Genomic DNA, 23,943 nt, shown 5'->3' with positions numbered 1-23,943 from the left:
ACACAACAGCCAGTCCTAGCAGAGACTGAGCTACAGGCAGTGCCTTCAATCTAGGCTTTGACAGTTTTATCCTTGTTTGTCCAGAGAAGAACTTCCCAGTGTTGTCGGGCTGTGGATCAGGAGTTTCACATCAGTAAGTGAAGCTTGACTGTTATTGTCACCCCTCAAGCCTACCTGAAACTCTTGGATGTCATTTGTTTGACCCGCACCTGTGTTTGGGTTTCCTCTCCCCAGCCCCTGTTGTCCTGCCGTGACACACCATCAGCATGGCAGGATCCCACAGCCCTGCATCAGATCCCGTGGCAGAACTGAACGACCTCGAATGCCAGCAATTGCGATCCCAGCTGGCAAAGAGCCAACAGGACTGCTGGGAGCTCCAGGAGAAGTTTCTCATAGCTGAGGCTACAAACTTTGCCCTGGCCATGGAGCTGAAAAAATACAGTAAGTTCTCTCGGGTCATTTCACCACAGTGATGATTGTCCTGTGTCTTCTCCTGAGGAACTAAATGGTTTACCTCACTACGTGATTGTTGCCTTCTTTTTGCTGAACTTAATTTCCTCCTGACCACACTCCCAAGCTGACACACAGGGTTTCACAAGTTTTCCAAGGTAGCAGTGAGGTGTAGGGTGACAGGAGTGCTGAATCTGTCATGGATTCCTGATGAGGCATAGAGCTGCCTGTTGTCCTCAGGCTCAGGCTCCACCATATTGAGTGCATGTTTATGATCATCCTGTCTGTGTCAGCTCCTGCAGCCTTATACCATCACTGTGGGCCTCATTTCTGGGGCTAACACATTTCACTCAATTCAAGCTTCTGTTGACTTTCCATTGGCAAAGCACTGTCCTAGGTCCAGAAGTGGACATGTGTTCAGAGTGAGCAGGATGGGCTTCCAGAGAGACAGAGAGTCTCCTGTGCACTGGAACTCTGGTATCCATGGGAACACCCTCACAACACAGCCTCCCCACTGGGAGAAAGTCCTGCTCCTGGAGTACAAGTTCTTCTTCCAGAAGAGGAAGATGGTGCCTGAGACCTGGGAGTGGGAGCACAGGGTGTAGGGGGGAATCAGGGCCACTCACCTGGGTGCCCCCATTGCCCACCTTCTCTGTAACTTGGATTTCTCTCCCATTCATAGGTGCTATCATAATTCCTGCCTCTGTAGATTGTCACAACAATATGTGCTCCTTCTTTCCTGTACAACTCCAAGGATGGTTCCTTGCTCAAGATCAACAGAATCCATGAGGCCCTTATTGTACTGTTTCTAATTTAGCAGGAACTATACTTTTTCTTGGGCCATATTGCCTCAGGGCCTTACTTTGTTATACATTGTACTCTACACAGTTCCATGAAAGATGGTCCCTTAAGTCTGAAATAACAAACACTTGAAATCTCCCAATGCAAGTAAACAGTCCTACACCCTTATCAAGCTCCCAAACATACAAAAGGTGACAACTTCGTGCCCCAGGTTCCTGTTTGACCTGAGAGGCTGCAAGACTTGCTGAGTCCAGTGGCTCATGATTCAGTCTGAGCTCAGGGGCTGGGAACTCTGATTCTGTAAACACCAGTGGAATCACATTGTCAAGTCACCTTCTGTATCTTTGAAGTCCTTTTTTCTCATTTTATTGGGAAATAGCAGGGTCAGTGCTGTGGTTCAGCAGGTAAAGCCTCTGCCTGCTGTGCTGGCATCCCATATGGGTACTAGTTCAATACCGGCTGGTCCACTACCAATCCAGCTCTCTGCTATGGCCTAAAAGCAGTAGAAGATAACCAACATGCTTAGGCCCCTGCATCCACATGGGAGACCTAGAAACAGCTCTTAGCTCCTGGCTTCAGATTGGCACAGCTCCAACCTTGCAGCCATTTGGAGAGTGAACCAGCTGATGGAGTCTCTCTCTCTTTCTGCCTATGTCTCTCTGTAACTCTGCCTTTCAAATAAATAAATAAATCTTTTAAAAATAGGAAAGGTCAGATGCTATGTAGTGAGGTGATGAAATACAGATGTGAAACCCCCAATCTGGAGCCTGGCCCTGGAGTTCTTTGGGGCTTCAGCAGGCACTGACTACAAAAGCACCTCCCTGAGTTCTGTGTGTCTGTCTTTCCCCAGATTGTGAGAAGTTTAAAAACATCATTGAGTCCATACTGACCAAGAAGCTCCACTTGGAGGAGCCGCTGGCAGAGAAGCCCACGGTCCCAGAGCTGCTCAGGTAAGGGTGTCTGTGTGGGGCTGGCAGGTGGGGAGGTGTGTGGGTGTCTCTGGTGGGGCAGCTCAGAAGGGAGAACTGAGGCATCTCAGGTATGGAAAGCCAAGGCACTGTGGCAAACAATGTTCTCCATGTAGGATCACTGTGGGACCCCAGACAAAGAAGTGGCCATCAAAGGAGGATGCACTTTTCTCTAAGGGAGGAGAGAACTTCCACTTTGCTGATGGCCTTGTCTAAATACAGACAGAGTTTTCAAAATGCTTCCATAGTCTAGTCAGCTCATGTCATGAGCCTTGTGTGGTCCCTGACAACATACAGAGGAGCGCTAATTGTAAAATTAACAGCAGGAGTCACTGTGCACTGACTCCCCATGCAGGACCTCTGTCCTCAATGAGTTGTATTAAAAGAGAGTTACAATGAAACATTTCTCAAACAGTTTTTATTCTTGGGTGGGTGTGAGTGCGCATTGTTGAAATTGTTACTTAATATAGAGTTGGTCTTCTGTGTACAAAGTTCATTGAAAATGCATCTTAATGGAGAATAAGATTGAGAAGAAGAGAGGGAAGAGGAGCTGGGCTGGGAGTGTGGGTGGTACCCTGGGTATTGGGAGAAGAATAACTATATCCCTAAAGTTGTCTTATGAAATGTATATTCCTTAAAATAAATGAATGAATAAATTTTTAGAAAGAAATGGTAAAAATTAATTTTACTATGAAAGTAAAAGTGAATAGGGACTTTGAAAAAATTCTCCCTTCAGGAGAAATTAAAATGAAAATATCTTTTTCCCTCCTCAATTACTATTTCCCTAATAAAATGGTATGAATAGATAATAATAATAATAAAAGACATCATGGAGTCCATGTTGACCAAGAAGCTACACATGGAAAGCACCTGCCAAGGCAGCCCAGGTCTGCTGAGCTGCTCAGGGAAGGCTCTCTGTGTAGGGCAGGCAGGTGGGGATGTGTTTCACTAGTGGGCAGCCCAAATCAAAAACTGAGCCAGCCTGTGCCAAACAAGGGCAGAGAGTAACAGTAAAGCCCTGTGTCTCAGACATTATGAAACAAGAAGGGAGCAGAGGAATCTGAATTCAGAGCTGCAAGTGGGAGAGTCTGTAAGTAAGGTGTCCAGGTGGATGGGCTCCCATGGGTCCCTCCTGTTTACTCTCTCTTCTGCAACAGGAAATCCCCATGGCTGTGTTTCTGGGAATCCAGTCACCAGTTAGCTTTGGTCCTCTGTAGGTGGTGCTATGCCTGTTCTCTCTTCCTCCCATGTGCTCATGGTTCCCTTAGTGTGGAGGTGCTATTCTGTGGGCACGGACCTCAAGATGGAGCTGCATTGGGTCTTCTCAGGGGAGGTGGAGGGGGTGCTGGGCTCCTCTGTTTGGTCACCTTGCAATCAATCCTCATTTACCCTTAGTCACCATCACCTCCTGATATAGAAGACTGATGCTTAGCTTGGCCCTGCCAAACCTTTATTCTTGTTTCTTGCCATGTAACCCCTGCGTGCACCATGGTTCCCAGTCACTGCACTGTACACTGTGTGTCTTCCTACATGGAAATGCCTGTGGCTGGAAGGAGGAACTGAATTAGCACCTTTATGAAGGCAGACGAGGAAGGAAGAATCCTTGCACTGTTGATAGAAAATAACCCTAATAGAATCTCAGGAATTGTGACAAGATCTTTCTCTAAAAGTGGGAGCAAAGCCTTGTGTTGCCCTTTGCTGTTCTTGGCACAGGTATTTCTCCAAACCTGAGTGGTGATGCTGGTGGAGGGCTCTATAAGGCATTGTTATGAAAATCTGTGGAAACACAGAGAACCTAACACTCATCCCTTCCTATCTAGAACTTTCTCCACGCTTGCACCTTAGGCATTGCTGTGGCATCCTTGAAGATCAGGACCAAGAACTTTCCCAGTTACGTCCAAAGGTCCAAAGGGGGAGAAATCTAGCCCACATCCTGCAGCAGTACCTGAAGGACGTGCTCACCGTGCATGACCCTGAGACCTGTACGGGGCAGGGCTTCCGACGACTGCTCACTGAGGCTGTCCGGCTGTCAGCGAGCCTTGAGGACCTGCTTGGAGCAGGTAAGCTGGGCACAGGCTGTCATGTGAGAAGCCTCAGGGGTTCAGATGCATTCATCTCTCTGCCATGGGCATTTGCCTCAGCTCTTCTTGGTACTGAACATGTGCGCCATGACAAGGTTGGTGCTGCTTGGGAAAAACAGGTAGGGGCAGAGAAGTCTTTCAAGTGTGCAGTATCCCAAAGCTCTCCTCCCTTCACTGATTGTGGTTGGCCTTTGGGGGAAGAGGCAGGGTCCATCCTCATATCAAGACCAGAAAGACCTTGTGAAGTGAGGCCGCTGTTAGGCTGAACACAGTCACTGAGCTAAGTTGAATGGAAGCCTCCAGCTCTGTGCTCAGTGTGGTTTTCAAATGGTAGACAGGTGATTGCTTTCTCCACCCAGGATTTCTCTCTCCTCATTCACTAGATGGACCAAAATCTGGGGCAGAGCAGATGTAACCATCAAAGGTGGAAACTGTTGCTTGTACGTTTCCCAATAGGACAAAGGCCCTCCTCTCCCTGGGAGTCCAGACCAGGCACTAGAGTTAGTAGAACTTCAGTGAGGAAAGCTGTTGAGAAGGGAACTCGTAACACAGAGAGAAATTCCTCTAATGATACAGCAGAGAAAACATGGAGGGCCTGTGAGGGAGGGATGGAAGTCGGGTTCTTTGCTTCTTCATGACAGATGGAGGTTCTCTGTGAGACCCATGGGAACATAGAACCCATGCCTTGGACTCCCACTAGTGGCAGGATGAGGGATAACAGGCAGAAGTTCCAGGGAAGCTTGAGAAGCTTCCAGTGTTATGAGAGCAAAGGATGTTGGCCTAGTTTCAGGCAGAATCTGCCATGGTTCTGATCTCCAAGTGCAGAGACACAAAGCCTGATGGACCACAAGAGAATGGCAAGGTGTTTCTTTAAACACAGAACATTTGAAGTTTTTGTCCACTGTTATCCCATATGTAGATATTCATATGCACACAGAGGCCACCTTGATTGTAGTGGGGGGGTGATAATATCTGATTGGACATTCCTGAATTTGTTTACAGAAAATATTGAAGAGGAGGAAACACCAGCACAAGGACCTGTTGCTGACAGGTAATAGTGAATGATTAGGAGCTGGCAACAAATGGGTGAAGGATGCACAGGGTCTCCTAAAGAACAGAAAAGGGGCCGAGACAGTCATGGAGTTGAGACGCACACAGAAACACAACTGCAGATTGTGTTGAGTCCTTCCTTGCCAACTAGGAAATCCCCCTGTTCAAGTAGGTGTCTGTTGTCCTGGTCCTAGTTGCTGATAGGATCCATCATGAACTCACAGCCTTAGGTGTTGCCTGCACACAAAGGGAACCCCTGTTCTCTGCTTTCTGGAAAAGCAGAGGAAGATGCGCATCTGCTTTCTACAGGGTTAGCTGAAGTTCTCATCAGAGAAAACTAGCAAAGAGGCAATGGGCAAAGGGGGCAGTTAGGAAGAATCCAGCCAGGTTCAACTGCAGAAAAGCACCTCTACAAACCATGTTTGCTGTCCTGTGACTTGGTTAAGAGAAGGCCCAGAAGGTAGCACATCTCTAGAATCTGCCAAGCCCCTAGGACCTTGATCACATGGCTGCAGGACACTGCAACAACCCCACCTGAGCACAGGGTGTCAGCCCGTGCAGCTGTCAATGTGTCAATGTGTGCTTGTGCTGTGACTGTGCCATGCAGCGACAGTGGAGGCTGCTTCCTCATTAGCTGCTGTGTATTGAGTGTGATGAGCAGAGGCTGATCTCTTCCCAGGCCCTCTTCCCCTAGGCAGCCACACGGTGTCCAGAGTGGGGGGAACCACCTCTATGCTGTCCATGACCGATCCCTTATGCACCCCATCCAAACCAGCCAACTCCCTGGTGTCTTCCTTCTTGGTTTCATCTCTGTCATCCTTATCCCACCTGGCTTCTCAGGGAGCTCTTGGAAGTGGATGAAATGGAAACCCCACAAAGTTCACAGCAGGAAACATCTATCACTGGTGCTGTTGACCACCTGCCGAGTGACTCCTGCCTGCCTGAGGGCACTGTGCAAATGTCTCCTGATGCTGAGGACACCCACGGTGTGCTAGGTGTAGATATGGAACACGCTTGTTCACACAAGAAAGAAGAACCTGTCACCGTTCTCCCAGGTAGCCTCTCCATTCTTTGTACACAATGGCTCTCAGGTGGAGGGTTGCTTTTGAGCACAGGCCCTGCAGACACAAGTTGGTTTCAGTCGGGGTCCAGGTTGTGGCACTGAACATAGACATCAGGAGAGTCAAGGAGCTTCCCTCCCCTCAGATGCTGTTTGTCTCACTGCACCCTAGCCTATGGGAACATACAGAGGCCCTGTGTAGGAAGTGCCTTTCAGACACTCTAACTTAGAAATCATGCCTGCTGTCACCTGCAGTGATATCATTCTGTTCTGCTACTGCATCCCTGGAGTTCTATCCCCATGCAGGCTTTGGGTAACACTTCCCATGTGTGGGCCAAGTTGTGATCCTAGTTTCCCTACTTCCATCCCTAGTCTCTATCTCCTTTAAGACAGCTTATCTTAGCTATGCAATCATCTCAAAACCAAGTCTTTTATACTGTACTTCCTGTGCATTTCAAAAAACATAGCTGAATCCAGGAACGTCCCTAAAAAATCAAGGTTCAATGTTTCTCTATAACCGCATAGATTTATTTATGTGATGTGTTATGGAGTTCATTCAGCCTTCTATAGAAACTCCTCTACCCTTTTTCACCAGGATCAGTCTGATAGGATGAGTCAGTACTATAGCAACACTCCTAGATTTTAGATACATAAATCCTAAAGGGCCTGGGGAGAGAGCTCTTCAATTGCTTGTATTGTTCCCATAGACAAGAGGGAGATTATTCATGAGCAACTCAGAATAGCCAAGTTTCTGTGTGGCATCAAACAGGTTTCAATTCCAGGGCATGCAGACTCCATGCATAGCTCTCTCCCAGTGTTCTACCTCCTCTCCACAGTCAGCAACCTGGGTCCTTTAATGAGAGCAGCCTGACAACTGCAGTTTGCCTCCTAGGAAGTTCTTGGGCTGTGAGCTTAGAATCCCTGAGGACCATTGCAGGCTGTTTCTAAGGGTTCTGGACAGAGGTTATTGAGATGCTGATCCAACTGTGAACAGGGAGATTTGACCCTTGCCCAGGATGGCTCACCCAGCCCATCTCCTGATGTTGACTTAGTCCTCCTTGAGGATTTCTGTCACAGTCTCCTGTTCTCACACGAGAACAATCTGTCCCCTTGGTAGTAGTGGCCATTGGATACCCATATCTGACCTAAAACCTGCTTAACCTGGTCAATCTTTCTGAATTTGTTTGCAGAAAATCAATATCACGAAGTGGAGGTACAAGAGCAAGTTGTCACACACACTTCCAGGTAACTCGGAGGCAGAGCAGACAGTGTAGTATGGACTACTAGGGAATCAAAATACTGGAGAAACTGGTGACTAGAGCCAGTTGGAACATTCAGCCAATGATGAAATGGCTCTGTTCATAATGTTCCCTTTTGCATTGTTTCCCTCTATATTCCCCCTTTGAAAATCCCTCACATATTTTAACCTGTAGTCTGATGACAAAGTCACTTCTGTACCTGTGATGCGTGTCTTCAGTGTCTCTGCCCTCCCATCTCAGCAGGGAGCTCCCAGAGGAGCAAGAGCAGGAAGACCCAGAGGACTCGCTGGATGAGTGCTACCTCACTCCCTTGATTTCTCCAGTTGTTTCTGAGCTTGACCATTCCACGTGGAGCAGCTGGTGCTCCCTGGAGCAGCAGGACATGCTCTCTGCTCCAGATGCAAATGGTGAGTCCCCCACTGTGAGGTGATACAACCCCCTCTGCTTGCCAAGGAGCCCGCACTATCCTTGTACTCATCACTGCCACCTGACTGAGAGGGCTCCTGGACATGGGATGGTCTGAGACGTTCTCAGCATCTGTTCTTTTTCAACCAGTCTGTTGCACAGGTGTGGTTGGCCCATCCAGCCTTGCTGTCCTCCCATTCCTTGTGTGGCTTTGTCACTCAGATTCCAGTGCTCAGTCATTGCCAGAAGAATGTCACAGATGCACACCCACCTAAGCAGCACATCTCATGCTTGTCTCTGCCGTCTGTTCCTAATGAAGCAGACCCCTCTGCCCCCTGCAGTGTTGAACACAGGAGTCATTCCCCATCCCTGTCATGTGACATTGTTTCCTGTCAGAGCCAGCAGCATGCTCGTCTCCATTGCAGTCAAGATACTCCCCCTGCTTCATTGAACCCAACCACGTTGTCTGTCCCTTCAACATTGGCATCATTTCACCTACCACACGTACAGAATGTTCTGCCATTCCTTTAGTAGTGTGTCCCCAGGCTGCAAGTCTGAGACCTGTGCTTAGAGATTTCATGAGTAGCCAAGTTTTCTCTTGTGCTGCACACATGCACTCTGATACCCAGAACTGAAAATTCACCTGTTCCACCTTTTATCTTATCCTCAATGCACAAAATATGGTAAACCACAAACTACCAAGATAGCTTGTTTGAGAAGCATGGGCACTGCACTTCCTCTCATGGAAAGGAATCACACTAGGAACCAAGCGACTCCAGAGAATATTATTTTAGATTTGATTTTACCTTATGAAAGGCAGAATTAGAGAGAGAAACAGGGAGAGAAAGAGGGGCAACTCTTGCATACTCTGGTCTGCTCCCCACATGGCCACAATGGCATCGATTGGACCAGGCCCAGGGAGGAACTAGGAGTTTCCTCCAGGTCTCCTATGTGGGTGCAGGGCCCAAGTACTGGACCATCTTCTACTGCATTCCCGGGTACATCAGAGGGATCTGGATCAGAAGTAGAACAGCCAGCACTTGAACCGCCATTGACATGGGATCCTGGGGTTAAAGGCAGCAGCTTTACCTGCTATGCCACAGCACCCACACTTGGGAAAATTTGTTTCATTTCTGTAGGGAATCAGGTCAGCAACTATTGGTGTGATGGCTGGAGGAATAGGGAGGTTTACCTCATGTGTCAAAGAAAAATGAACAAGCTAGTTCCCCCAGAAATGACCTCCACCCTCTAGACAATTCCTATCTGAGGAGTCGGCAGTGACACTGAGGATACTGGTGTGCTGTGCTAGTGCTGGACAGCACATTGTACAGGCTTTGAGGGGATCATCCTGGATGACTGTGCCTATTTGAATTCATTTGCAGAAAAGGAACATGACAATGATGAAGTGCAAGAGGAAACACAAGCCCTGTCACACACCAGGTGAGTCTTAGGAACCCTGGGCAGTGAGCTTAGTGCTGACACGGGCAGACTCCAGGTCCAGAGAAGAAGAGCAGTGCCACTGTGCATCTCCCATCCATTGAGCCAACCCTGCGGTACCCAGTCAGCACTGCTGTCTGCCATCATTAGGGTACTAGTCTGGGTTTCCACTTCTCCCTACCTTTTCCATGTAGTGACCTGCAGCAAGCTGACTCCATGAAGGAGCCTCTCCAGGGATTCCTTGCCATCATTGCCCCTCTTGTGTGCAGTGAAGGGCAGGGTGCTGCTCACAGGTCTCCTCTTCTCATGAGCTTCTCTGCCCCCCATTCATCACGTTAAACCACCCGACAGAAACTAGTGCCTCAGCACTGAGAATAAGACTGAAGGCTAAATCCGTGGTAGTCTCCATTATCCCAAAAGGGGAATTCATTGACTCTGCATGTAATTTACATAAATCTGTTGAAGCCATTTTTCATTTTCCAAATACTCATGGGTACTAGTGGACCAACTGAGAGTCATTTCTCCAGGCTGAGTCCCTAATGACCTCATCACAGAGGAAATCCTCTGTTTCTCTCTGCTTCTGTCTCCATATCCTTTCAATATCTCTGCTACTCACCTATCACCTCAAACCTAACACTCTTTCTCCAAGAAGATGAGAGTTCTGTTTGCCTGTTGACTTTACATTCACTTCAAACAGTACAAATAAGCATAAAGAAGTCTACAAGCACACATAGATTTAATAAAATTTAATATTTGGCTGTGGTTGATTCATGTGTAAATATTATATATCTACACATACTTACTATTCTCAGTGAAGGCAGTGGTGTTTCTGTTTTACCTGGCTTTCTGTTTGCCACGTGCTTCCTATGAGCACTTCATTTTTCCTCACATGAACACTGCCCTGTGATAACGTTCAGTTCGTCTACTCCAGGTGGTCAGCAAGGAGCCTCCTCAAATGGAAGACATTGCATCCTGTCTACACCGTTAGTAGTCATTCTTCCCCAGATAGGGACAAAGTTGTGGGTTGCCCCTTGTTCGGCCCAGCCTCTTCTGGAAGCCTCCTCTTTGGAACAGCTTGGAAAGCGGCTTTCTGTTCCCTTTATGATTCTCACCCACCTTTCCCTCCCTCCAGTCTCATCAGGGAGATTCCAGAGATTGAAGATCAAGATGTCTCACAAGACTCTCACGGTACGTGTTTGACTCCTGTACTTCTTCCAGAAGCTTCTGACTGGTCCCATTCTAGGAGCACCTGGTCCTCACTGGAGAATCAGCCTGTCTGCTCTGCTCTTGTAGACAGTGAGTGCTCCATTGTGAACAGGAACACTCCACTGCTCTCCCAGGTGGCCTCTGTAGTCTTGGGTTGCTGCACCTGTGTTGGGTGAGACAGACCACTGTGCACTCAGGCCCTGGGCACTTATCTCAGTCTGGATGTGGCTTTTGGGTGGAGTTTGTTCATAGTCATCCAACGGGGGAATCCCTTGGCTGTCACCAGGCCCACTTTCAAGGTGCAGCTTTTGACGTCAAGACAGTGAAGGAGGGGATGGGAAGGCATGATGGCAACCACTGAGCCACCACCATCTCTCTTGGAGAGGTCTTTAACAAGTCACTGTGATGTTCTTAATTTTAGCAACAGTTGCAATTGTAAACAGCATCCTCCAAACTTCTCAGGCTTAAAGCTTTGGCAGTCTGTACAATGTTTCCTTAGTTATCTGACACTAGGTATCCTTGGTCAGCAGACTCTGTTTTCTCTGAAGCAGCTTGGTGCTAACCACAGCAGTCCAGTCCCACACCTGTGTCCATGGTGTGGTTTTCATCTTCTGCTTTACAGCACTGATTTGTGCTCATATGAGGTCTGTAGTTTTAATCCAGTGTCTAAACTCAGCATTTTATTCTCATGCAAAGCCTCCATAACCTTGTACCAGGACAGGAATCTATTCAGTATCTGAGTGAGGCTGAGGGGTCCCTCATGTCATCACAGGCAGAGTGCCTCTTGTTGAGTAGGAGCCCTGAAGTATTGCTTCATGGGGGTTGGGAGGCAGAGGAAAAGTCCAATTTCCTTGAATCTGAGCTTCGATGAGGTTTTACACTTTCTCTCAGCAGGAATCTTTAGGGTTTGAGGCACCTTCACTCATCAAATCATTCAGTAGGAAAAGCAAGAAATCCTGATGCCCTTCCCTGTTTCTCAGTGTTCTGGAGTAGAATTGGCAATGACAGTTGTCCCCCCAGTGCTATAGATCAGCAGGCACCTTTCCTTGGTGAGACCATGTGCTTTTCCTCTGTGGAGACATACAGAAATGTGCAGAGTCATCCCAGGACACAGCGATCCACACCCAGCTGTGAAGGCCACTCTCATGGGCATCTGTGCTGTGCTAGACCCTGTGCCATCCTGATCCATGCAACCCTCACTGGACCTCTCCTGGTGGAGATTCTGTCCCCACCTTGGGGAGAGGATCCTGAGGCTCAACAAGGTCACTCTCCCAGGTCACCCCACCTTGTGTGCATTGCAATCAGAGACCACTCCTTGGCCTGGCCCTTGTCTGTAGGCTCAGTCCACTTGTTTTCAGCAGACATGCCAGCGATGTGCTGGTATGGGTATTCATACTTAAAACTTTTCTTCTGTAACAATATGTGTTGAGAGAATCTCAAATATCAGTAGAAAAGTTCTGGTCTGCAAACAAGAACTTCTAAAGGCCCTGCAAACATCTCCCACTAGGAAGACGTTGGTGTGCTTCGTCCCTGAGCAGGGTCAGCACCTCATTGAGGTTCTCAGATAGAACTCCAGCTCAGGAGTGTCCCATGGCCTGAAAGTTCCTGGTCTCTCCCCTCGGGCTTTTTGCACTCAGGCTCCCAGTGAGGCATGCCCATCTGCATTTCTGTTGAAAGTGGTTGCTGTTTCACAGAACAGAGTTCCCTGGATGAACGTTTCTAGGCTCCAGTTGTGCCTGGCATGTCTGACTGCAAGCATACAGGAGCTGCTTATGCTCAGAAAGCCAGAGCAGATTGGTGGGCAGTTTATGTACAGAATGATCCCTTTTGAGAGCAGGTAAACCTTCATCTCTGCCCCTGCTGACTGCTCTGTCCTTGTACTCCTATCCCCACTGAGGATGAGTGAAGTCATTGCTACGTGCCAGACCTACAGACTTGTGGTTGTAGACTCAAAATCCTGAATTGAGCTGTGAGCAGGAGTTAGAATTCATATTGTTTATTTGTTATGGAACAGAGCTGTGACCATTTCACAGCAAGCTCAGCAGCATGTGCCCCGGTGGTGTTTGCTCCCTCCTGGTTGGAACCTTGGAGGATCACTGTCGCCACGTGCTTACTGTTTCTTCAATCCCAAATCTCAGCTCTGCCCTTTGACATCCATGCTTATCCAGGCCACAGCATCCATATAGGCATCTCTGTCATTCATGTTATCAATGGCGTTTCCATTGGAAGATGAATTGACTAGGGAAGAGTTCGTCCAGAAGTACATGCTCTTGAATTCCTTGTATTGTTCCCATAGACAAGAGGGAGATCATTCATGAGCAACACTTAGAATAGCCAAGATTCTGTGTGGCATCAAACAGGTTTCAATTCCAGGGCATGCAGACTCCATGCATAGCTCTCTCCCAGTGTTCTACCTCCTCTCCACAGTCAGCAACCTGGGTCCTTTAATGAGAGCAGCCTGATGACTGCAGTTTGCCTCCTAGGAAGTTCTTGGGCTGTAAGCTTAGAATCCCTGAGGACCATTGCAGGCTGTTTCTAAGGGTTCTGGACAGAGGTTATTGAGATGCTGATCCAACTGTGAACAGGGAGATTTGACCCCTTGCCCAGGGTGGCTCACCAAGCCCATCTCCTGATGTCAACTTAGTCCTCCTGGAGGATTTCTGTCACAGTCTCCTGTTCTCACACGAGAACAATCTGTCCCCTTGGTAGTAGTGGCCATCGGATACCCATATCTAAACCAAAACCTGCTTAACCTGATCAATCTCTCTGAATTTGTTTGCAGAAAATCAATATCATGGAGTGGAGGTACAAGATCAAGTTGTCACATACACGTCCAGGTAACTCGGAGGCAGAGCAGATAGTGTGGCATGGACTACTAGGGAATTAGAAGCCAGTCTTCCCCAGATAGGGACAAAGTTGTGGGTGGCCCCTTGCTCGGCCCAGCCACTTCTGGAAGCCTCCTCTTAGGAACAGCTTGGAAAGGGGCTTTCTGTTCCCTTTCTGTTTCTCACCCACCTTTCCCTCCCTCCAGCCTCATCAGGGAGATTCCAGAGATTGAAGATCAAGATGTCTCACAAGACTCTCATGGTATGTGTTTGACTCCTGCACTTCTTCTGGAAGCTTCTGACTGGTCCCATTCTAGGAGCACCTGGTCCTCACTGGGAAACAGCCTGTCTGCTCTGCTCTTGTAGACAGTGAGTGCTCCATTGTGAACGGGAACACTCTACTGCTCCCACGTGGCCTCTGTAGTCTTGGGTTGCTGCACCTGTGTTGGGTGAGACAGACCACTGTGCACTCAGGCCCTGGGCACTTATCTCAGTCTGGATGTGGCTCTTGGGTGGAGTTTGTTCATAGTCATCCAACAGGGGAATCCCATGGCTGTCACCAGGCCCACTTTCAAGGTGCAGCTTTTGACGTCAAGACAGGGAAGGAGGGAATGGGAATGCAGGATGGCAAACACCAAGCCTCCACCATCTCTCTTGGAGAGGCTTCTTTAACAACTCACTGTGATGTTCCTAATTTTAACAACAGTTGCAATTGTAAACAGCATCCTCCAAACTTCTCAGGCTTAAAGCTTTGGCAGTCTGTACAATGTTTCCTTAGTTATCTGATACTAGGTGTCCTTGGTCGGCAGACTTTGTTTTCTCTGAAGCAGTTTGGTGCTAACCACAGCAGTCCAGTCCCGCACCTGTGTCCATGGTGTGGTTTTCATCTTCTGCTTCACAGCACTGAGTTGTGCTCATATGAGGTCTGTAGTTTTAATCCAGTGTCTAAACTCAGCACTTTATTCTCATGCAAAGCCTCCATAATCTTGTACCAGGACAGGAATCTATTCAGTATCTGAGTGAGGCTGAGGGGTCCCTCACATCATCACAGGCAGAGTGCCTCTTGTTGAGTAGGAGCCTTGGAGTATGGCTTCATGGGGGGGCAGAGAAAAAGTTCAATTTCCTTGAATCTGAGCTTCAATGAGGTGGGTTTTTTTTTTTTCCACAGGCAGAGTGGACACCGAGAGAGAGAGACAGAGAGAAAGGTCTTCCTTTGCCGTTGGTTCACCCTCCAATGGCCGCTGTGGCCAGCGCGCTGCGGCCGGTGCACCGCGCTGATCCGATGGCAGGAGCCAGGTACTTATCCTGGTCTCCCATGGGGTGCAGGGCCCAAGCACTTGGGCCATCCTCCACTGCACTCCCGGGCCACAGCAGAGAGCTGGCCTGGAAGAGGGGCAACCGGGACAGAATCCGGCGCCCCGACCAGGACTAGAACCTGGTGTGCTGGCGCCGCTAGGCGGAGGATTAGCCTAGTGAGCCGCAGCACCAGCTCAATGAGGTTTTACACTTTCTCTCAGCAGGAATCTTTAGGGTTTAGGCACCTTCACTCATCAAATCATTCTGTAGGAAAAGCAAGAAATCCTGATGCCCTTCCCTGTTTCTCAATGTTCTGCAGTAGAATTGGCAGTGACAGTTGTCCCCCCAGTGCTACAGATCAGCAGGCACCTTTTCTTGGTGAGACCACGCACTTTTCCTCTGTACAGAGGTACAGAGATGTGCGTCGTCCCTGAGCAGGGTCAGCAGCTCATTGTGGTGCTCCAGATATTGCTCCAGCTCAGGAGTGTCTCATGGCCTGAAAGTTACTGGTCTCTCCCCTCGGGCTTTTTGCACTCAGGGTCCCAGTGAGGCCTTGAACTAGTCTTTGCCACAGACCAGTGGTTGTGTGGCTTTGTCTCAGAAACACCCAGTGCCAGGGCTGGGCAGTCATGAGGAAGCAGGCAAGTGCACAGACACTGTCAGATGTGTGTGCTAGGCCAAAGCAATGCCTTACCTCCCACTGGGATTTCTTCCTGACTTTGTGTTTCACCTTAGCTTGTCTCTCCATTCTTCAGGTGCCTGTAACTAGGTTCCCACTTCAACTGACCAGAAAAGTGAGGGTCACATCATATATATTATTATCTATATGACAGGCACTGAAGGCATATATCCTATGAATAGATGTGCTTGGTGTATGTTCAGGAAAGCATGTGCATGTATGAAATGCATGTGTTCTTGTGCTAGTGTTGTTCATTCCAGTTGTGAGTGGTCCCCTGTCCTTGTCTCTCATTACAATGCCTCCAGGTTGGATGATCCTGCTCCATCCCCCCAAACCTTCAACAGATACCCAGTGTGGTTTCTGTGCCTTAAAAGCTTAAGAGCTGTGTGTTTTATTAGTCCCACTTTGTTGAATATTGTGATCATCTGAGCCATGTTTATTACATTTCCCTAGTGATAAATTATCAGTGAATATGTATAAAATCAACCTGAATGAAAACAATTTAGTGTCTCTGCAGATCTCATCTCCCACTTCGGACATGACTGTGCAGGGCCCCTTTCCTTACTTGTAGTCCATCTGCTGCAGGCCTGACTGCCAAAGAGAGAGCATGAATACCAATCCTGATGGCTGTGGTTCTATTTCAGAACTGAGTTTTGTTGCTGCCGCTGAGAGGAAGACCCGTTCCCAGCTGGAGGGAGGTCCTCACAAAGATCCCATCACCAGCAAGTGTGAGAGGCATAGCATCAGCCCCAGCGATGTCCCAAGTACCCCAAAAGAAAATGTTATCAAAGGAAAATGGAAGCCCAGGAAATGCAAACTGGCCTGCCAGTTCCCCGGCCTGGAGATGAAGGGAAAACCACAGCCCACAGAGAGGAAAATCATGTGCCAATTTCCTGGCCAGGAGATGAAGGGAAAACCACAGACCAACATATGGGCATTGACCTTCAGATTCCTGGGCCTTCACGCCTAGACAGAGGTAATCCTGTGTGTGTTTCTTAGATGTATGTATTCCTTCTTACACTGGGCACAGATTATAGCTCATTTCTGTTTGTTCAGATAGGGTAGAACTGTAACCTCTCTGTTTGGATCAATAATTGGAAATAGAAGATACAGTAAGAAATCCTTGTCATGTAGAAACCTGACCCACAAAATAGGATACCTCCCCTCATAATCAAGTTAAAATGTTTACAGTTGAACTTCTCTCCCTAAAACATGCTGTTCACCATCCACTCACTTGATTGCAAGTCCTCTATTGGGTTGAGAAATATACATTGAACAATCACATTTTATCTCATTTTATTCCCAGGCCAATTTCCAATGTGGATTCTTAGGTCTCATTCTCCCATGTTTGTCCTCCCCTCTGACCAGTATACAAACAGGATATTCTCAAAAAGAAAATTTCTTAGGGAAACTGAAAAAAAAAAATGGGCAAACTCTAGGGTGACTAAAGAGTGCCTGTTTTAAAGTTAATGTTCCCTTCAGAGTTGAGTGAGTGAGTTATTAGGCACACAACAGAATGGTCCTAGGTGTAACTAGATGTGGAGTCATCTTCAGAGAAACTTGGTGTCTGTTCTATTGACATGAGTTGTGCTGTGGTTACACTCCCAGCTCTCTTTGCTTACTGCAGAAAATTAATCCATTTCTAATGCCCCAGAGAGCAGGAGGAAGTGGGGAGACATCACCCTCTCCTGGTTAGGAGAGGCCAACGGCCCTGGTTCCCCAGCACTGCAGAGCTGGGCTGGAGTTCAGGGCAGGACTCTGCTCATTTTGCTGCCACTTCCCTCTCAGCAGCCCAGGGCTCCCCTTCAGCCAGTCTCCCCACTGGAACTGAGTTTGCCCAGCCTCTGCCCCACTGTGGCCCCGATGCAGGCTCAGCTCTCACCTGGACCTGACCCAGCTCTCCTTTGATTTTTCTTCTCTCCCTCTTTCAGATCCCAAGTACAGTTGGAAGGACAGAACAGTATTGCTGATTGTAACATCCCCACCTCTTCCAAACATCTACCACAGGAGCTCCGCTTCAACAGCAACCAGAACACCAAGAACGCAATTTCAACACCATGAACTGCCCTCGGCTATTTTCATCCACTAGGCTGCTTCCCTGAGAGCTGGCACAGTCTTCCACCTCCAATCCACGTGAACACCTAAGGAGACCCAGGCCTGACTCCACAGCTGCTCTGGAGAGAACACCACCTGGCTCCTCTCCAACAGCCTCCTGTAGAGATCTGAGGTCAGGAGGAGCTGGAAGCACACAGCATAGGATCCTGGGCACACACTGCCTTTGGATGGGGCGAGCTCGGTGTGGGCAGTGTCAGAGACACAGTGCCCTGCACACAAGGCTGCATGTGAGCAGAGGAGAGGATCCGACTCTGCAGGACATGGACCCTGACCCAGACAGCTGGCTCTCTCCTTCACACAGCCAGCGTTCTACATAGAGGACAGCAGGAGGAGGAGACTTTGGGGCTCAAAAGGACAGGAAGGGTCTCTTGCCTCCTTTTGAACCCCAACCATCTCCCCCTTCTGCTGCCTTCCATGATGGGAACGCTGACTGTGTGAAGGCGCAGGCCAGGTGTCTGGCTCGGGGTCTGCATCCTGAGGATCTCTGATGCTTTCCTCAATTTTACACTCAGCCTCACTCTTTGGCCAAGCACCTGATGCAGGGAGTGCTGTGTGCTCCCTCCCACATCCCCGCAGGAGGCAGAGAACATCTTGTGTGCCCATCAGGTCCCCTGACCCTGGCATCGGTCAGTGGGTAAAAGCTGTCTGTTGGCCTGTACATCCTAAAGATGTGCTCCTTCCTCTGTATCCTAACAACTGTGGAGAGGGTGACCCCTCAGAGCCTGAGCAAAAAGGGAGTGAGCAGCAGCCTGGCGGAGGTCCGGTCATCAACCCAGGAGGTGGCCGTCGATGGGCGTGATAACAGCAAGTTCATGGTGATGAATGCAGCAGTGTGGCCGGGAGGGCCCAGGTGGGCGAGGTGGCCTGAGCCTGCATCAAGGAACCAGACACCTCCCTGAACACTCCTCTCTCCACGTCCAGAGTCAGGCAGCACAGATGCGGGCAGGACCTCGTCACGAGGACGCTCATCTCTTACAGCTGCTGGTCCTGCCAACTCCACTCAGTGTTGCAGGAGAACTGGGGGCTCCTGATGCAGGACGTGGGCCAAGGCATCCAGAGCCCCAGCAAACAGCAAGGCCGTGTTCCTGCCGGCCTGAGGCAGCTGCAGGATGAGGAGGGGCCATATGCCTGCCCCCCCCATCATGGAAAACCGAGTCCTGGCAGATTCTGGAAGCCCGCTGCTTAGTAGGTGTTCCTGGTCCAAGAACAAACCGAGCCAATGGCACCGCTGCCCTGTGGTGGACCTGTTTCTCACAGCTGCCATTCTTACTTCCACTGTCTGTCATGCCTGTGATGACACAATTGTTTTCCTTTCATGAAAATTGGGATCCTAGAGAGGGAATTATGTTTCCACCTGAGTGTGCCTCCTCTCAGTGTAACAGCTGCCTTAGACACCCTGTCAGCACATCTTGGGCTCCTAAAATTTACTTCTTATTAAGATATCGCTGTCCAGGCCCAGAAGTGTCTCCAGTGTCCTGGAGTATAACTGGAATCAAAAATATTGATTCAGGTCCCAATACATATTCCTTATTAAGTGTTTTTAAAAAGAAAAATTCCAAAAAAAAAATTAAAAATTTAAAAATAAAAAAATTTTTAAAGTAAAACTAGAAAAGAAAAATGGAATTCCATTGTTTTTTTAAAAAGGAAAGATTTAAAAAATTAAAAATTTAAAAAAAAATTTTAAAAAGAAAAAATTAGAAAAAATGTCATTTTAGTGTTTTTGAAAGTAAAATACTGAAAAAATTAAAATTAAAAATTTTAAAAACTTTAAAAACAATAAAAAACAAAAAATAGGAAAATACTAATAGGAAAATTAAAGTTCCACTTCATTTTAGTAACTTTTTAAATAGGAAAAATATAGAAATATATATAAATTGAAATTTTTTCATAAATTTAAACTCAGCAAATACAAGTAAAATTCCATTTCAGTTCAGTGTTTTTGTAAATACAAAAATGCTAAAAATTTTTAAATTGAAAAATGATTATACTTTACAAATGATAAAAGAGAAAAACAATTATTCAGAACAAGTGTAAAATGTCATTCCTATTCACTGTTTCATTTAATGGAGAAAATGCCAAATAATTACAATTTAACAACTTTGCAAAAATTTCAAACTTAAAACAAAAAAAGCAATACTAAGGAAACAACATACAATGCCATTTCAGTTAGTTATCTTTCTAAATAAGAAAATGCTAAAAAGAAATGAAAAAATTTCAAAACAAAAAGAAATTACTAAGAAGAAAAAAATAAATGCCACTTCAGTAAAATGCCACAATGCAACAACAAAAAATGTAAAAAATTTTTTTGCTTTGTTTGACAACTCGAATTGTTCTCAACAACTGACCACTGATGATGACAAGTTATTCAGGACCTCCAGAACAAACCGCCTGGTAATTTATGCCAAGAGACAAATCAGCAGTCATCTAGGTTTTTCCTTGGATACCACTTTCACCAGCCCTAACTTAGGTGAAACTCTCTGCAGAAATTTTACAAACTCTTTGCTGATTTTGATACCTGCTTTTACTTTTGTTCTGTAAAAATCATACACTTTGGATAATAAAATTTCAGAGTTGAAATAAAACACTTTGGAGAGTGCTGCTTGGAAGATGTATAAATCTCCCGTTTGAAAATGGGCTTCCTTTAACAATTTTACCATGCGTTAACCATTCATGCCTGTGTCAGTTATTATATTCCAGTCTAATACTAGATTTCTAATAGAATTCTTCCTGAAGACTGCATCCTGGCATTCTGTAGTTCAAAAGCATTCTCACCCCAACGTGGAATGTTATTGCAAATATCCTGTTAGCCCATACCATTGGATTTTTTTCTCTATCACTTGGATTTTTTAATTGCAGTGTTATAATATATTACATCTCATATTGGGTGTGCTGAATTTTTACCCTTGTATCTCTCTCTCTCTCTCTCTCTCTCTCTCTTTCTCTATTTATATATGAAGTAGACTGCTTTTCTCAAGCTATAGCAGAGAGCCAGATCAGAAGAGGAACAGTCGGGTCTTGAACCAGAGTCCACATGGGAAGCAGGCACTGTAGGTGGAGGTGCAGCCCACTATACCACAGTGCCAGAGCCAAGTTTACCAATTTTTAAAGAGACTGATTTATTTATCTGCAAGGCAAACATAAGAGAGAGGGAGAGCTACATAGAATGAAACACACAGAGATGTTCCATCTGATTCACCTCTCAAATGCCTGCCGCAGCCACGGCTAACCACGCTGAAGTAAGGAATCCAACAACTTGAGCCATCTGCTGCCTCCCATTACTACAGGAAATATGGCTTAGAAGCAGCTGGGTCTTGAACCAGGCACTCTGACATGGAAGCCGCTGTCATATTGATGGCTGTACCCAGGGTCCCACGATGTCAGCACCTGCCTTCTTTAGAAAAAAAAAAAAGTTTATTGAAAAGCAGCATTACAGTGAAGAGGCAGAGGATGAGCAGTGGGAGAAAAGGGAGAGGGAGGTGGTGGTGCTGGGGTGGAGAGAGAGAGAGAAATACCTTCCATCTACTGGTTCACTCCCCAAACGCCTGCAAATTCAGGGAAAACCTCCTGGCTGCCTTGAATGTTTCCATTCCTGCACTTGGGACTCCAGGCCAGAATCCAAGTGTCTCTCCTGGAAGGCCAGCCATCTGCCAGCAGGTCTTGGGACTTCCTAGCCTACATGACCACATGACACAGTGCCTTATCCCATGATGCCCTTGGGATCCAGGGGACCACAAGTGCAGGTTCCATTTGCAGTGATTTTGAACATTGAAAAAGAATGCATCTGTACTGTCCATATACCATCTTTTTCCTCTTGAATTCTTCTACACACAGTATACCATTAACGTCGTAGTCTCTTTAGTTTTTATAAGATATATAGGGACAACTGAATGCATAAGGGAGAATATTTGGTCCAATGCAAATGTTACCCATTTATGTACAGGACTTTAGCAATGGTGACTTCAGTGCCCGCAAGTGATCCCAGACCCCATCTGACACAGAGCTTCATGGACAACTGTCCATATTCCATAAGTCCTCGCAGGGTCTCACCAGACACACAGATTATCATCCTGAGACTTGAGGTGCAGGTCTAATGAATCCTGCAAGGATGGAAGCAGCTTTGCCCCTGGGGAACAGGTCCCCACTGGAGGCGTTTTCAGATGCACACTGAGCTATGGATGGGAATGGGGATTCTGGTGAGGTCTGCAGTGGAAATGAGGAATGGATGTGATTGAAGACCAGGAACAAGGTGAACCTTGTTTGTAAGAGGCAGGGAACTTGGTTTCTGGCATTTTTCTAGAAGGTATAACTTGCCAGGAATGAAACTGGACAGTAAATGGAGGTGAATTCTCAGCAAAGCGCTGATTCAGGGGCTTGCCTTCTGGCAGTGTTTCAAAAGAATTTATTTGAAAGGGAGAGATACAGACATACTGGGAGAGAGATTGTCAGCTGCTGGGTCAATCCCCAATAGCTAGGGCAGGGTCAGGCCAAAGCCAGGAGCCAGGAGCTCCTTCCAGATGTATGTGGGGTCCAAGCAAGTGGTCCAACTTCCACTTAATTTCCAGGCACGTTAGCATGGAGTTGGATAAGAAGTGGAGCAGCTTGGACTTGAACTGGTGCCCATATGGGATGCTGACACTACAGGTGGGGACTTAGGCTTCTATGTCACAGCACTGGCCAATGGCCATCTGACTCTTTATAGTAACGTCCAAAAAGAATTTAATTTCTAGGAATTCTGAACAAAAAGAAACTAGAATTTGAAGATTTGGAAAGTTGGGTCTATCCATATTACAACAAATGAAATGTGTTCTGGAAGAGAACACCAGGGTGTGGCTAGACTGTGCCTTGAAAAAGATGCTTGTATGACATGGACAGAATCTGCAGGTTTCACCGAGGGTGAGCAGATGGTGTTGACATGATAGTGGTCTGACAGCCTTCCTGGATGGAGAGGACAGAGTAATGCAGGGCATCAGTTGACAACATGCAGCTTTTGTCAAGAAGAATGAAGGTGACCCTGAAGGGGATTCCAAGATAATCGGGCTCCTGCATCTGTTCCCCAGGCAGACAGGCAAGACAGAAGCCATGGGACACTGCACTGACCAGCAGTAGAGGCTCCGGAAATGTCTGGGATAATGCTGCCACCCTCCTGGGCCCAGATGGCAGAGTTTGAACCAAAGAGAATTATCATGGAGAGGCAGAGACAGAGAGAAGGCCTTCATTCACTGGTTCACTTCCCAATTGGAAACCATGGCCAGAGCTGGGCCAATCTGAAGCCATAAACCAGTAGTTTTTTCTGTTCCTCCCACATGAGTGCAGGAGCCCAAGGAACTGGACCATCTTCCACTGCTTTCCCAGGCCATAGCAGAGAGCTGGATCAGAGGAGGAGCAACCAGGACTCGAACAGGTGTCCATATAGGATGCCGGCATTGCAGGTGAATGCTTGGGCTAGTAAACCACTGCTCCATCACAGAAACTAGTTGTTTGAGAGGGAGAGACACAGAGAGTACTGCCACCCTCTGTTTCAGTCCTCGAATGTGTGCAACTGCCTGGCTGGACTGGGGCCAAAGTCAGGAGCAGGGAATTCAATCCAGGTCTCCCTGTGTGGGTGGCAGGAACCCAAGTACTTGATATCCTGGGGACGGGGTGGTCACAGACATGTGTGGGCACCTTTGGGGTTGTACTTCTACTTGTCTTCAGAAGGCCTCCTGCAGAGTTGGCCACCTCAGGCTGTTTTGTCCAACCAAGGACATGCTGTTGCCAAACCCCTTCCCATGTGTGATGAATGTCCTACGTTCTGAACACTGATGCCCCACACCTGCTTTCTCAGTTTCCCTGGCTCCACCATGTAGGAAGATCTCCATGGACTGGCCATTCTGACACAGTGACACCAGCTCTTGATGTGAAAGGAGAGACCCAAGGAGCAGGCACTGGGAAAATTCATGCTGCCTCCTGTAACATAATTACAGCCCATCTCAAGATCCTGACAGTGTCCAGGGACAGCAGAACCCTGTCCACGGGCAGTGTCTAGTTCCTAGGGCCAGTGGTGTCACCTGTGCAGCTCAGGGTCTGTCACTCAGGGTGGGCTCAAGTGTCCTCCAATTGGGGGCTGCAGTGCCTGCTGGTCTGTCTGAGTGCACTCGTGCCTTCCTCCTGTCTCCAGTGCCTGGTGCACTGGGTCCCTGAAGATCCTCTGGACAATGACTGTCGCCTTCACACAGTGGATTTCAGACAAGCTCAGCCAGACTCCAATTCTGTTCCCTGCCTAGCAAGAAAGAGAGGGAAGAGGCCAGCGGTTCTCTCTGAGGCAGCTGTGT

General features: G+C 47.6%; 1 protein-coding gene and 1 long non-coding RNA gene across 2 annotated transcripts; both read left to right on the top strand.

Annotated features, from left to right (window-relative positions):
- Positions 1–255: 255 nt before the first annotated feature.
- On the top strand, positions 256–10,893 carry LOC127486900 (putative NBPF family member NBPF5). Its single transcript, XM_089336777.1, has 10 exons — positions 256–441; positions 2,102–2,201; positions 4,065–4,279; positions 5,303–5,351; positions 6,191–6,405; positions 7,601–7,655; positions 7,910–8,076; positions 9,406–9,514; positions 10,644–10,699; positions 10,805–10,893. The coding sequence occupies exons 1-10, from the start codon at positions 267–269 to the stop codon at positions 10,891–10,893; spliced, it is 1,230 nt and encodes a 409-aa protein (XP_089192903.1). The 5' UTR covers positions 256–266.
- Positions 10,894–13,743: 2,850 nt separating this feature from the next.
- LOC149125298 (uncharacterized) lies at positions 13,744–19,200 on the top strand. Its single transcript, XR_016236969.1, has 3 exons — positions 13,744–13,804; positions 16,162–16,493; positions 17,449–19,200. It is a non-coding gene; the product is annotated as an uncharacterized LOC149125298 (long non-coding RNA).
- The last annotated feature ends 4,743 nt before the right edge of the window (positions 19,201–23,943 follow it).

The sequence above is a fragment of the Oryctolagus cuniculus genome, chromosome 7 (genome assembly GCF_051225735.1).
Source record: "Oryctolagus cuniculus isolate XC-2025 breed Fujian yellow rabbit chromosome 7, ASM5122573v1, whole genome shotgun sequence".
Classification (NCBI taxonomy): Eukaryota; Metazoa; Chordata; class Mammalia; order Lagomorpha; family Leporidae; genus Oryctolagus; species Oryctolagus cuniculus.
Note: the sequence above shows the minus strand (reverse complement) of the source record. Positions and strands in the feature narration are given on the sequence as shown.